Here is a 15597-nt window from a genome sequence, read left to right on the forward strand (position 1 = left end):
GGACTACAAAAGAATCCTTTTTTTTTTTCCTTTGAAAATCAAAAAGTAAAAATATATTACAAATATCGATTTGTTCGTTGTTTAAATAAATATTGTTTATGAGATCAGAAATAAAATTTTTAGGGTTTAATTATGGCAAGAAAATTATATATTGAATAGTAGGCGTGCTGTATAAGTATAAAAAGTAATTATTTTATATTAAAAGCAGAGTTCTTATTAATAATTCATATGATGAGAATTTTATAATAAAATAATTTATTAAAATAAGAGCCTTTAAAGAATCTTTTTGAATGCAAATATTATCACCTATGTCTATAATTGTTTTCTTTTTAACCCCCATATTTTCGTGATGTGTTTAAAAAATAAAGTAATTTACCATGAAAAATGATTCATTTTGGGATAAATAATGCACTTGAATTGTTTAGCTGTGAGTAGTAACTTCCCGCGTGGGAACGGGGTTGTAAATTATGAGACATTTTCAACAAAAGCGTTTACTTGGTGGTCAAGTTTTTGAGTGGAATTGTAAAATCAAATGCACTTTCTTCTCATTACAGCAGTTCCTTCTCCCAATATTGTCTTAATCTTTATTTTCTTTTTCTCTTTTTGTTAAAGTGATTATGATTTGATCTTGTTCTGATTAAATTTTATTAATGTGATTAGTGATTAATAAATTAAAAAAAAATAATTAAATCATAATTATATACTAACATTAAAAGATAAATGACATAAGATCTGTAAAAAATAACAAGGGCTTATCAGGATGCAATCAATGAGGTTAAAGAGTTATTTATGTATCAAATTCTAATGATTATGAAAAATAATAAACATCCAAAACTTCCACCGAATTGGCATATAGGAAAATGAAAATTTTAAAGTTAATTAATTGCGCGGATGGAGATGACAGTTCGCCAGTGTTTCTTAGTTTCAATATATAAACGTGGGAGCATGCCAGCATGAGTGACTGAGCTGATCCTTTCCCAGTTCCCATTGCCATTTACATCTTTTACGTAAATATTGTCATTGTCCAGTCTCCACCAACATCATTGACAGCGGGCTGAAAAGAAAGCTGTGTTCTACTCCAAATTCCAATTTCTTACGACGTAATGTCGAAGCATTATCACATGCCGCTCACGGCATGGCTTTAACTCCCAGGTGTAGAAAACCCACTCTCTCGACAAAAGGTTGTGAGAATTGATTCCACATTCTAGTCCTTTTTTATCGTTGAAAATTGGGTGGGGTGGATCCGATCGGAGTACATTTTCTCGTTCATTAATACTCGTGGGTTTAAATTCTGTATTGATTTTAGGTTAATCACACCTGATTTCTAGTTGTAAGTATTGCTGTGTTTATTTTCTGGAGTGATAGTGAAGAGTGCGGATTCTTTCTACTTTAATATTTACTTTACTAAATTGAAAAGAAATTGAGAATCTCACTTCTTGAGCCCCACTCATTTTTTCAGTAGAGGGTGAGAGACTTTATATGATAATATGATCAAGACTTTATATGATAATATGATCAAGTATTTTGTTGTTTAGACTTTATATGTGGCATATTTATAACTTTTGAGTGTTGTCTCAAATGATTCGTCTCAAGCTCTATGACACTACTCTCTACGATTCCATGTACATCTTTCTCGAGAAGGAAATAATTAATTAATTATGGGACAAAATCATAAAAGATAAAGAGAAAGTTAATCGGGAAAACGATCTTTATCTTTACCGAACGAATTGAAGAAGCGACACGTGTGAAGCTGGTCCACATACAATAACAGTCACCTCAATCTCGTAAGCATGACTTATGAAAAAGCGACAACGGATGACGAATCCCCCCTGGGCTTCTCGAGACTCGAGAGCGGCATTCTGTTGTACCGTACGGATGGAGGGTCCATCCTACTGTCCTACACGAGTCATCACTCAAGTTCCACTGTCAAATTACATTTTGATGATGATGCTCACTAGAACTAACTAAATAAATAAATAACAAATAAAATAAAATTTACTGAAAATATAAACAAAACTTGACATAACTGAGTTTTACGTTGGGTTCGTGAATACCATTTTTATTTCATTTATTTAAAGATTTGGGAAAAAAAAAAGTTAAAAAATTTTGAGTTAAAATGGCCTACTTGTTGTGCATTGGATGCTATTATACTTTCTATGTTTCCATGACTTACCGTCTTATTCCATATGAAGGGATTGACTTTTTTTGGGAGACCAATTATTTACCATAGTTATGTTTGTTTGTACCCGTTTGTAAGAGTGAATGAGAAAATGAAAATGACCAATTTATCAAAAAAAGTGAGTGGAGCAAAATTTTATTTTAATTTAAAGATGACAGTTATCTTTTTTATTTTAATCTTAGAATAACTTTTTTTTTAATTTTTTATAAACTTTTTGCATTGGATGAAAAATTTTACCCATTGAACACAAAATTCAATCCTTTATTGCTATTTTAACTCAAGTGTCGGCACTCACAATTATGAAACAACTCAACAAGCTATGTATAAAAGGCGATGAATTTTATAATTTGTTATATGGAGATCCCAAGAAAATGAAATTGGGTCTCCCTTCACAATTATAATTTCTTCACTCAATAAAATTTTATATATGTATGAGTGTGTGTATTACGGAATCCATCATTTTAGCGTCGACTAATTTTTCACTAGTTTATGATCACAACGAAATTTACATCTTTAGACCTGCATTAAACACCAATTTTCTGCATTGTAAAGACAATATTGACCAAGGAAGTATGAAATTTTAACTACCGTAGACATAACGTTTACAACTTGAAATAAAAGATAATAAATAAAAGTATAAGATTTTATACTTCAAATTGAAAAATTATGCTTTGAATTATAAAATCACCTACTCGTACATTTTCAGTGGTTTCCTTGAATTTACGGTGATCATAAGATGCGAGAACTTATAAGGTAGCCCTCACAAAATGGGATACTGGCCCACATGAGCCTGCCTCCAGCTACTCCATTTAGCATGGCCATATCTTACATAAATCTGTACGGTAGCCAAGCCCATGTTAATATGGCTTGAATGACCCACAGGGACCTTTTTTTCCTCTGCAGAATCCGAAAATTGAGTGCACCGCAATCATGAAAGCAAAAGGAAATATTTCTTATTCTTGCCAGAGAAAAGTAAAGAGAAAAGTGACACAATCAGTTCAATTGAGGCTGAAGCAACTGGGTTAGCGATTTCCCGTCTTGCTTCAATCTCACAAAGCGAAGAGAAAAATGAGTCCATAAAATTTAATTCTAACTTTAAATGCACAGGCAATTGTTCTCTACGGTTTTATATTTTATTATCCTCTTCTCCTCAAATGGTTTCAACTTCAAGCTGTAGACTTCAAACATCCTCTATTATTACTGCAATTTCCAACCTACCTACCCCGCAACTTTAAAATATTAAAACTATACAAACTACATATATACTTTTACATTTAAAATCATTAATATACTTTTATTTTTTATTTTCATTCTTTCATTACTTGCACCTCACTACATGAGAATTTGTAGAGTTCATTTGTATCAACTAATGGCCATGCCATCGACATCAAAAATCTCGTAGACTAGGGCAGAAATATATGGACTGAAATGATTCTGAGCTAATAACCGACTGTGCAATTTCTTCCCAAAAGACTTGTGAAGACGCCAGCGCCCCATTAAACTCTTACAACATCTATATAACATGAAAAGAATTTCATTAATATGTCATCGCAATATAATTCAAACGGCTCAATCTGAATACAACCATTCAATTTTAGGAAGAAACCAAAGTCTCTTCTCTAAAGGGGAAAAATATCTTATTTCCGAAAGTATTTACAAATTCACAAGCAAAAAGAGTATATGATGCAGATTTTAGCAAAAAATACACAGATCCGACAATTTTATCCACTTACATCACTTGCTATTGAGAAGGAACTGCTTATGTCTCTGATACACCACCAGATGATCCATCGATGCTTGAATTACCATCGTCACTGATAATGCCATTACCATGACTACCGGAATTCAAACCATATACATGCCCCATTTTCGCACGTTTAGTCTCCAAATATCGCTTATTCTCCATGGTTATTGGTGTCAATAATGGGATCCTGCCCGCAATTGCTAGACCATAACCTTTGAGTCCAACATATTTTGAAGGATTGTTTGTCATTAACTTCATCGTCCGAACACCCAGATCTCGTAGTAGCTACATTAGAACAGGTCATACTTTCAGCTACTCAGTCGATGTATTTGTTGCCACAAAGGTGCTTTTTGTTATGGGCGGGGGTGTATACGAGGACAGATACAAACATATGTGAAAAAATAAATTAAAATACAACAAAATAAAATAGCACAAGAAACAACTTAACAAAAATATCCTCTAATTTCAGAAAACAGGGGTTGGAAGGGAAAAAGGAAAAATCTCAACTACCTGGATTCTTATTAACTGTTTTAAAAAAGTTTCAGCTATAGCAATAAAAGAAGCTCTAATGTCATATCTTTGTCCCAAAAAAAAAAAAGGTTATACTATGATCAAATTAACCATCTTAAAACTGTAAAAGCAAAAGCAACTCCTCCAGAAATAATAACCACCAATGAATTCAATCTAAAAAATTAATGTTAGTTTTGTAATTTTAGAATTGGCAAAAGTAAAAGCTACATTCTTCAACCAAAGGCAGCTTGAGCCTGCCCAATATTGTTTATGATGTGATGCAATACGGGGCTATGAATAGACAGCATGGAAGCAATGACATTAAAAAAAGATTCATAACTTGTAAGGAGATATATACCTGTGCACCAATACCATACTCCCGAGAATCAACAGGCAATCCTAATTCTTCATTTGCTTCAACTGTATCACGTCCATCATCCTGTAGGTTGTAAGCGCGGAGCTTGTGGCCCAAACCAATTCCTCTACCTTCATGTCCACGGAGATAGACCAATACTCCCCGACCGGCTGCTTCAATTTGTTTCATTGCCAATGCTAGTTGGTTTCCACAGTCACATCTTGCTGACCCAAATATGTCACCAGTGAGGCACTCAGAATGCACCCTCACGAGAATATCCTGTCCATCACCAATCTCACCCTGCATGTATTATAGCTGTCACTATTAGTCATAAGAAAGACTGCCTCACAAATTCACGAAGCAAACAGAGAGAAAATATCATAATCAAGTGCGAAAGAACAGTGAAAATGATTGGTGTACAGCTATTATTAATTAAGGTATAAATTATAAAGGACTAGAATAAGAAACAATAAATAAATAAGTAAAAACTAATAGTCAACGATAGTTACTAAGCTAAACTAATGATACATAGGATTGCCTATTTGGATTGACATTCCCCTCAAGCTGGAGCGTAGATATTCAGTGGCCATCTTGGAACATAGATGTAGAATAGTTCCATTGTAAATAGCTTCAGTGAAACTATCTTAAATTTGATCTCTTAATCGGATATAGACGTGACCACTTCAAGATTGACAGAAAGAATATAAAATGTATCCCACTCAGTAACCACAATGTGCAGTGGTAGCATTGATTTTTCTCCATGTCAGTGAGAAGGGATTTCAATGCATATACAAATGATGGTCAACAGTGGATCTAACTTCCATTTTCCTGTCTTTGAATATCAAGACAGCATTAGAAAACGTAAGTTTAACGGGAACATTCAACAAAGGGTGTCCGAATCTCCAAAAAGTGCATGAAGCTATATCCTCATGGCTATGGGAAGTCAAGGAAGTTAGACGTTCACCAAAGAAACAAAGAGTCAAACTTGCAAAAATTCAATCGTGATAGATCTTTACATTAGTCTTATTTTGTTCAGTGATAATTAGTAGTGATTATGAATGCACTGAGAATGCATTGTAAATACTAAGTGTAAGTAACTACTACAGAAATGGCAAAGATGGCCTTGAATGCTTGTCTTCAGAATAAGAACTTTGACATTAGTGTTCTTCGATGCAAAAATAAGAGAATTTCACCAGAAGCGCTTGATAATTCAGATGGATGCATACTTTAACCATTGCAATATGCTCGATTCCATCTAGTAAGGACCTATAACAGTGAGCTTTAAATGGACCCCACATTGTAGGTATCGGTGCAGCAGCTGCCAGCTCTACTAATCTATCTCTTTTCCTCCTATATCTGCCAATACAATTTATAAATAACTTCAAAATGAGAAATATTTCATAGGTTCAAAATGCAGAGACAATAGAACAGTATGCAGAGCAACTATCCGTGGGCAAGAACATGTGAAAAAAAAAAATTGCAAACCAGAATAAATCAATTGATCAGCTAAAGAAAGAAGAGGGACAACAAGGTAGAGAACGGTTGCAACACTTCGCTTGTGAACAAACTACATGACAGAAATTTCAATTATCTCAAAGGAAAGTATGCTTTAATGGACTAAGTATTTATAAGAGAGTTGAGAAGTATGTGACGCTGTACGAAATCCAAGATTTATAAAATACGTGCTTCTTAACATCCCACTCACAAGCCAGCCTAAAAGAAAATGGACCGAACATTAGGTGTCTGGCAGCAAGGCAAGGTGGAATCTTCAAAATAGGACTACATGGACATGCTTAAAAACCATGAGTAATAAGCCAATCTAAATGCTTAAGCTATTAGATGAAAGAGCATATGTGAAACAAATTAAATCAAAATAGATGTCAAATTCCCTAATAACTCAAAGGCTTAAGCTATAAACTATATTAAACCAAGAGGTATTCAGCGTGGACTCCCTAGACCTCTTTTCACAATTAGGCCCAACAAAAGAAATTCCCTAACAGGTGAAAGATAAGAAGAAGGAAAAGAGAGCTCACAGAACAGGCAAGGTATAAGAGTTGGACCAAGGATTCAAGATAGGCTTGACATAATTGGATTTATATCATGCAGATTAAACTAAAAGTACTTTTCCTCCGTATACCAAAACTATTTTTATCATGTAGTGGAGAATATTAAGCTAGTCATACAACATGTAACTGGGAAATATGCACCATAGCATGGCTACTAGTAACTGTTTAGATATTTCCACCTAAGTTTACTTGTTAATGGCATAGTTCACAAACTTAAGCTTTGAACATACGAAAACATTCACAATAGTTTGTTAGGATGATGCAATTTAAGTCTCTGCAGCTTACTTCAAAATTAGTAACAGAAAGGAAAATCTTGGTCATTTACTGAATACCTGATTAAATCAGCAATGGATATAATTTTCAAGTTTTCTGTCTGTGCAAAATGGCGAAGCTTAGGTAATCTAGCCATGGAACCATCATCATCAACAATCTCACACAAAACTGCAACAGGTTCTAGCCCAGCCAAGACAGCAAGATCAACAGAAGCTTCTGTGTGTCCGGCTCTCTTCAAAACTCCTCCCTCTCTGTACTTCAGGGGAAAAATATGACCTGGGCGATTGAAATCTTCAGGTTTTGAATCTCTACATGCAAGAGCCAATACAGTCTTTGCCCTATCATTAGCTGAGACTCCAGTTGTTGTACCGTATTTTGCATCCTACAGAAAGCCAAATAAAGTCAGACCCAGAGAAAAAGTATTCGTACTACCAAGATCATACTACATAAGAGAATTATAAACTTACAAATCCAAACAGTTTCGTGGAGAGGAAGAAAATAATCGCCATCATCATCAATGAACAAGAGGGGGGTGGGGGGGGAGGGGGTGGGGAGGATTTGGTAACTTCAATCCCTCTAGACGAATAGTTTCAGGTGGATACAAAAAAGATTTTGTAAAAGACTTCAGGTAATATACATGCACTAGCACCACAAGTGCTAAGACTTACGTCAAAATCAGATTAGATCAACTTGGAAATCAATAAATGCTGAAATAATTGAAAAGAAATTCAATACAAATTAATATAGATGCCAAAGTAAACTTCACCTCTTTCAACAAAATCAGGAAGCAAGTTTCAGAACCCATTTCTAAGACCTTGAAGTTGACAAACCATCAGAACATCACAAATTGATAAAAGAAAAATGAGGTTGAAAAATTCATGTCCCTTAAAAGAAACAGTAAACAAAACAGAAGGATGAAGAACGGGAATACTATGTAATAAAAATGCTTAATTAAGAAGATGCAGTCTACAATTGAAACTCTAGAGTTGTTGTCTTCCAAAAATTTCATGATTAACCTATTTTAGCATTCCCAATTTTCGTACTCGGTACGACCAACAAGTTTCTACATATAAAAACACCTCAATAGTTTTAAAACATAATAAAAGGAAACTACATACCACCGACACAGTGAATGCGGTACAAAGCTTTTCCTCATTATCCTTGTGATTCACCATCAAGGGAAGTTCTAACCTCTCTAAGTCTTCACCTTTCATGCTAACACACACAATCCCAGTACCATGCCTGACTATAAATGCCATAGCTTCAGGTGTGACCAAGGACGCTGCCATTATCAGATCTCCCTCATTTTCCCTATCCTCATCATCCACAACAATAACTAACTGCAAATCAATCTGCAATTAGTATCACATTATCTTTAAGCAATAATATTTTGAAATCACTATCAGACCACTTACTTTGCCTTGACGAATATCTTCAATGGCCTCTGAGATGGAAGCAAATCCTTCGGTAGGACGATCAAGGTCAAATTCATCATCATTAGGAAAGAAATCACTAGTTTTCGGTGTTATTTCGGCACCGAGAGTTCCAAAACCTATTGTATCAGACTGAGTCTCAATAGCAGTAGATTTTTTATTGTTATTTGGATAGGAGATAACGTCCCCTTCTCCAGAAACCAACGCAGCAGTTTTAATTCTACCAACATTTCTAATACTCAAGCATCCATCTGCTGAAAATGGCTTCACAAAATGCAAACAACTGCCCCCTCTATAAATTTTACAAAGACAAGGAAACAATTAGCCTTATCAATATTTGAAATTTGAACACATATTTTCAAAAATAAATGACATCACACATAATCTACAATTCTATGATTTGAATTTAGTAAAGTTTCTCTCAGTAACCCAAATTCGAAGAAAGAAGAAGAAGAAGAAGAAAAGGAAGCTTACTGTGGCTCTCTTACTAACAGAGCCATTGAAGAGCAATAGAGGTTGCTTGTAGACATTGTTTGAAGATGTCTAATTTGAAGGATGAAATGCAAAAGGTTCCACTTTTCAGTTAATCGGGTGCGTTAGCCTTTAGCTCCATCGCCAGCCACCACCGCCACTAACCAAATTCATTCGAGGGTAAGGATCATTTGGGACGGTTGTAGATACTTGTAATATTTCGCTGACGTGGCTGACGTGGCCTTATTTGCTTGGTGGCTGACGTGGCCTTATTTTACTGCATGAATTTCTTTCTTCTTGACTATTTTTCTTTGTCAATCACGTCCTCAACCCGACGTTGGCTTCCCGCGTCTGCGACACAATGCATTTTCAATTTTTCATTGCTTTTAAATAACGCTGTCGTTTTATTGGCCGCATTTTCACAGCTTCATTTTGTCCATTTTCCCTCCTCCAATAAAATCGACAAACTCGTTCAGCACCGGAGACTAAGGTCAGTCAGTCATCTTCTACTTCCACAAGCTGACTTTAAATCAAAATCAAAATTGGATTCAGTTTATGTATAATGTATTTGCAGTTAATATTTGACAAAAGCAATGTGATTTGCACCACAGTATTGCCGTGATATAAAATATTTAGCATATGAATGCTAATTGATTGGCTGGTTTTGAGGCATACAATTCATAAATTTAGTTCGGATAGTCTTGGTTACATGTTAGGTTTATGAAATATTGAGATAGTGGTTTCAATATGCCGTCATATTCTCAAACATCTGGTCTGTATGTGCAATGAGATCTGGCTTCCTCTTGCTTTTAGATTAGACCGTGCAATCAGAGCTTTCTATGGAACCTTTCAGGGATCTGTTGTCATCAGTATATTAGCCAATGTTTTCCTTCTATACTAGTAAGCTTATATGTCAAACTGTACTTAGTGTGTGTTTGGCGCACCTGAATATGAAAATTAAATTACTGTATTTCTTATTTGTTTCTTTGGATTTGATGATGACTATTTTTTGGATAGTTTCTTAGACCACAACGCCTCAGTTTTAATCTAGAAGCAAAAGTGCACCACCATAAGAACTGTTGCCGTATAGTGATTTCCTCTCACAAATATTCAGCATATTTTTATACAATGTCATATATCTGTCTGTTAATTGATCTTCCAAGGTGGAGAAGTTACTATTTCGTCCAATGGTAAAAGTCATAAGCTTCTGAGAGGAAGCATGTGTGTGTGAGCTTCGAATTCAAGCTACCTCATATGGAAATGTTGAATGTTAGGAGCTTGAGACTGTTTTCCCGTAGGAACAACATTTGGGGTCATAGACTTGTAAACATTAAAACTTAGATTGTAAAAGATTCTAGGAGACAAGTTGTGGTGAAATGAGGGACAAATTAAAATGAGTAAGTACATTAAGACTTAGCTGATTATACTCAAGTTCGATTTTGCCAAAAGCATGCTGTTAAGGCCACTCTCAATCAAATCTGGACTGTTATCTTAGCAACTAAATCCGGACTGTTATTCTTAGACAGTTAGTGGCTAATGAAGTGAATTTAGGACTAAAGGTCTTGGATATTTTTGGCTATTACTTTCTTCTCTGATGTTCTTTGTTTAATTGGTGGTTAATGGTACTTTTCATGTCTGAGGGTAAAACCCTTATATGTGGCTGCTAGTTGGTGCAAACGGTAACCTTCTTGGGGTACTGCTCACACCAAGGAAGAGGAGGGGATTGGTTTATGTTATATGTATCTTAAACAGGATAATAAATTCTAAAAAACAAGCATCTGATGTGAATTCAAAATAGTTACTGTAAATATAAATCACTGCAGCTACAAAGTGCTTTCACATTATTTGTTTGAAAATTTTTATGTATTCTTTTAGATTTATCTTATTATGCTTAAAATTCTGGATCGTTTGCTGTGATTCCTTTACTTCCTTCAAAAGACAAAAATGCCAATAAATCTTGGCATAGTGACTCTCTGTGAAGTGTAGTTTACTACCTCTGATATCTGTTTCTTTTTAGGGGCTTCAACACATCTAGTTTGGGTCATTATGTGCTTGTGTAATTTTCTGATTATCTGCCTTTATACAGGCTGACATGATAGCTTAAGCAAGAAAAATTAATTCTTGTAATTTTAATGATGGGTACTTCTGTAGAAACAGGTTAGTGGACTTTAGAAGTGCTAGGTTGTTGATCTTCCAGAGTATTCTAGTTTCTTTTCCTGTGACGTTGTTCCGAAGGTCTCTCACTTGACCTTCTGCAAGTGTACTCCAGCCTTGTTGCTGCATTAATGTTCACATACCCTGTTTTTGACCAGAGTTTTTAATAACATGATATTTTATATGTATTATGCTCAACTCTCTCTCTCTCTCTTTTTTCTATTTTTTTAACTTAAAGCAGTTTATCTTTCTTTGCTGATTTCCAAATTTGTATGACTAAAAGTTTAGGATGTCATATTATTAGCAACAATAACCCATAAAAGTCTTTCAGTTTTAAGAATTCTTAACATTATCAACACTTAACATTGATCTCCCATTCAAATTAAACAGTTTTTCTCATTTTCTCTTACTCTGTTCTTATGTTAAGTTGTTAAGACATTATAAGTTTTTAAAATTGAGTCCAGACTATCTGTCTTGGTAAGTATTTTTTGTTTCTCTCTCTCTCTCTGTATTAAAGAGAGAAAACATGAGGGAAAAAATTAAAAGAGAAAGTTAACTAGTAGTGATTTTTCTTTATATTCTATTAATTTACTGCAGCTTTTTAGAAGCCTCCATAAGATTCTCAATTTTATTTTTACGCAGCCATCTAACTCTTGCTGTATTGTAGCCAAATAATTGCATCCAATTGCGGATCTTTTTTTTTTTTTTCCGTTTGTTAGTTTGGTTAAAGAAAGCCGGTGAAAGGTCTTTAAATGTATAATAGTAAACGTTTTCTCTTGTGGAGGCAGAAAAAAATTTGAGGTTTTCTCTTAGTTGGCTTCGACTAAATAATTAGTCCTGTTAAGTGGCATTTTGGGGTTTATTATTTTCAGTTGCTGGGTAAACAGCAAGACAATCCTAATTTCATTCGTAATTTCCAGTAACAGTAATGGCTCACCTAAACTCAGCCGAGAGAGACACTTCCAGAAAGAAGCAGTTGGCTGCTGTTGCTGCCCACTGGACTCATGTCATGCATCTAGTTGGATGTTACTACCTGTTGACAGAACGCAGTCGATTCAACAATGAGAATGGAGAGGATGATGCAGGGTTCGAAGAGATAGCGGAGGCAATCAGAGAAGCAGCAGATACTACTGCTACAGAAATTAGGGAGTCAACTAATCGCACGGTTGAAGCTATCGGCCAAAAGATTATTAAATAATGGGTGAGACCTAATGAAGAGTTTTTCAGGATGACTACTCTTGCCATGAAAGAGAAGCATAAATCCCCTCGGTGCAAAATTATATGGTGGATTTCGCTAAGTTCGATTATATGTAGTTGATGAAATAGATTTTGTTATTTGTTGTACATAACCCTTCATCTTTTAGCAACACCGGACCTGCAGCTAGGATAGCCAAAGGCCTAACTGGGCATCAGTTTCTAGAGCTCTTTAAACGAATTAGATTTTGTCATTGAAGTTCTAGTAAGTATAGAGTCGCCACGAAACTCTGAAGACACCTTTTTAAGTTTTTATTCATGAACCTTGGTCTCCTGTTTGGCTAAAAATATTTAACGTCTGGTTGTCTCATGTATTGACAAGACAAGTTTGACACATTCCGCAGCATCTCCTGTGAATTCAGTAGATATTTTGATAAATTAATTATGTCCATAATCAAACCACTAATCAAATATGAAAACCAGTTCAGCTAATAGGCAAACCCTTGAAACTTTCTGCAACCAAACCTTTGGTTCTATAATTTATTAATTGTACTTTTTAATGCAATTGTTGGAGAAGAACGAGAAAGTCTTTACAAAGAATCTACTTTGCCAGACTTTTCAACCAATCCTTTGGACAGCACTCACAAAAATATTAAAAGGAAAGCCGAAAACAAAAGCTGCCTACCACTAAGGGCTCTCTACACTCTATAAAAGGCCCACACTCACCTAATCAAAATCTTCTCTCTATTTTGTTGCTTTTTCATTTGTTTTTCTCGTTTATAGCCTCTAGGAGCTATCCCGAGAACAAAAAGCCCACTCTCTTTCCTAATCTCTAAAATAGATTGGCAACACAACACCATACGTTCAAGCCCGTACCCTAAAGTTTCGTTTCACTTTTAAAAATTGTCCTTTACACTTGACTTTAAACTAAGTGATAATTATTAATATGTTAACAAATCTAAAGTTTTCTGTCTGGTCTTACTCATCTTGGTTTTCTTCAACTTATTTTGTTTCTTGGCTATATATTAAGACAAGACACAAACTATAATTGGATTAGCATATGCATATGAGAGCAGAACTCTACAAGAAAAACATGCTTGCTTGTATCAATAACATCCACAAATCCACTTTTAATTTCAGTCCAAGATTTTCCACCTACTCTTGCTATTCATGGGGTTGGCCGCTGGGTTTTAAAGAGAGAATTTTGAGATGCTTTGGTTTTCAAGCGAAGGCCGAAGGGGAAATGACAAGACAAGTCCACATGGAGGCACACAACCTCCATCAGACGGCATTGGTCAATTCAGTCCTACCGTTTATTGATTGGGTCCTATACTCCTCTTGCTAAGCTGGCTGGCCGAGATCAAAAGAAAATAAAGTTGAAAATCCTTGGTATCTCTTGGCTTTGCATCTCCACCGCTTGATACCCACCAAGCTTAAATCTTTTTCCGCAAATTGTGAAATCGACTTGCAGTTTTCGAACCATACAATTTGGTGAATCAAAGTCTAATTGTCGATTAACAAATCAATATTCAATCATTCTACTGATTAAGTACCATAAAACAATAATATGTTTATAATAGACGTCAAGACCGATTTATAGTAATCCATTACAAAGCAAAACGGGAAATGATTCCTCTATCAAAGCAACATAACACCACCCAATTAATTAACCGAGGATTCTCTTTCAACTCTTTTAGTAACCTCTTACTTTCGAGACCTTTTGTTAATCGATGTCTCAAAATTATATATCTAGGTGGTCTTTAATGGATCAAAAATGTTACTACACGTTTTGACATAAGAAATTCTAAGATTTTCATTCATTTTTCAAAGTTTTGTTGTTGTAAATCATCTTAAAGCCTGCTTTAAGACACTCATTAACCCAAAAATTTTGAGTGATAGATTTTGATAATACATAATTTAGCCCTATGAATTCATCTGTTCCGTAGTGAACATTAATTAAGATAAAAAGTGTGCTGTGAAGTGATACTCGGGTTCTGTACGAAGTGATGATTTCGTAATTATGGACTGCAAATTATTATTATTATTATTATTGTTATTGGGGAGGAAAGCGACTGCCAATTAAAGTTAACATAGTGCCTGACGAGTACCATTTAATTTAGGGAAAATACTCACTATGCGTAGGCATTATCTATTCTTGAATATTAATTTGTTCAAGAGTTTAATCATTGCCCAAACGTAAGAAGCGAGAGTGCTTTTCAAGCTACGGCCCTTATCGTATCCAAATGTCATGCAAAATGATGAAGGTTAGGAAATCTGAAAAATACTATGCATGCACAGGGCATCTCAATTGTTGCAAGTCAGCGACACCAATAATTATATGTGTTGCCATAATCAAAATATCCATATATAGTCCACGCTTACGTCTTCTTCTCCATACACAATAAATTTTGTTTCATGATTGAGTTTAAGTTGCATAAAAATAGACCGACTGGATTCACATAATATGTATTTTGAGGCATATTGCCATATGCCCATGTATATACAAATGTACATTAAGTTTCACTTTACAGTCTTTAGTCTTTACTCATGATGTGACCCGGATTCAACTAAAAAACTCCCTTATATTTCTAGGCCTATAAAAAAAATTTTAAAAAAAATCAATATTATAGATGTGTATGTGATAGTAGAATATGGATAACATATATATAACGACTTAAATTTACAAAATGAACCAAATAGTATCTATACATACCATACATTATCGAGATAACAAAAGGAACATGCATATCACTGAAAGTATTGGAGAGAGGCACAGTGAATCATGAGTGTGACCATCTGCAAAACAAGTAAAAGTAAAAATTGGAAACCAGTATTAGAAAAGATCGATCCTACACCATTGCAGAATGGTTTTGATATTAATCATTGAATCCTTGGTTACAAAACACAAACTGTTCTGAGATGCAAGGGGCCAGGCCAGCAGGTTCACCATCTAATAGCATACCTTCCATTAATAGTTAATTAATTATTTATGGTCCAATGCTTGTCATCTTCACCAATTAAAATTAAACAGCTTTAATGAAAAGACAAACTTTCACTGATATGCATGGCTTGTTTGTTGCAACTCTATTTTTCGAACTGCAATTCCCCACATGCTCACAGCTCATAACTTTGCCCTTTCTGTGGGGTTTGTATTCCTGAAACTTGATAACCTAAGAATCCAACTCAACACGTGTTCTTGTCATTAAAAACCAATATAT

General features: G+C 34.8%; 1 protein-coding gene across 3 annotated transcripts; it reads right to left on the reverse strand.

Annotated features, from left to right (window-relative positions):
* Positions 1-3110: 3110 nt before the first annotated feature.
* On the reverse strand, positions 3111-9221 carry LOC102626341 (bifunctional riboflavin biosynthesis protein RIBA 1, chloroplastic). 3 transcript variants are annotated; one of them, XM_006466209.4, is made up of 8 exons: positions 9035-9220; positions 8543-8852; positions 8246-8467; positions 7187-7509; positions 6015-6144; positions 4792-5088; positions 3913-4208; positions 3111-3692 (listed from the first exon to the last, which is right to left on the reverse strand). In XM_006466209.4, exons 1-7 carry the CDS (start codon positions 9088-9090, stop codon positions 3939-3941), a joined length of 1608 nt encoding a protein of 535 aa, XP_006466272.2. In that variant the 5' UTR covers positions 9091-9220; the 3' UTR covers positions 3111-3692; positions 3913-3938. The 3 variants fall into 3 exon arrangements, with proteins under 3 accessions (XP_006466272.2, XP_006466271.2, XP_015389043.2); XM_006466208.4 differs by lacking the exon at positions 3111-3692 and having other exon boundaries at positions 3698-4208; XM_015533557.3 differs by lacking the exon at positions 3111-3692 and having other exon boundaries at positions 4056-4269; positions 9035-9221.
* Between the last annotated feature and the right edge of the window lie 6376 nt (positions 9222-15597).

This window comes from Citrus sinensis, chromosome 7, assembly GCF_022201045.2.
Source record: "Citrus sinensis cultivar Valencia sweet orange chromosome 7, DVS_A1.0, whole genome shotgun sequence".
Taxonomy (NCBI): Eukaryota; Viridiplantae; Streptophyta; class Magnoliopsida; order Sapindales; family Rutaceae; genus Citrus; species Citrus sinensis.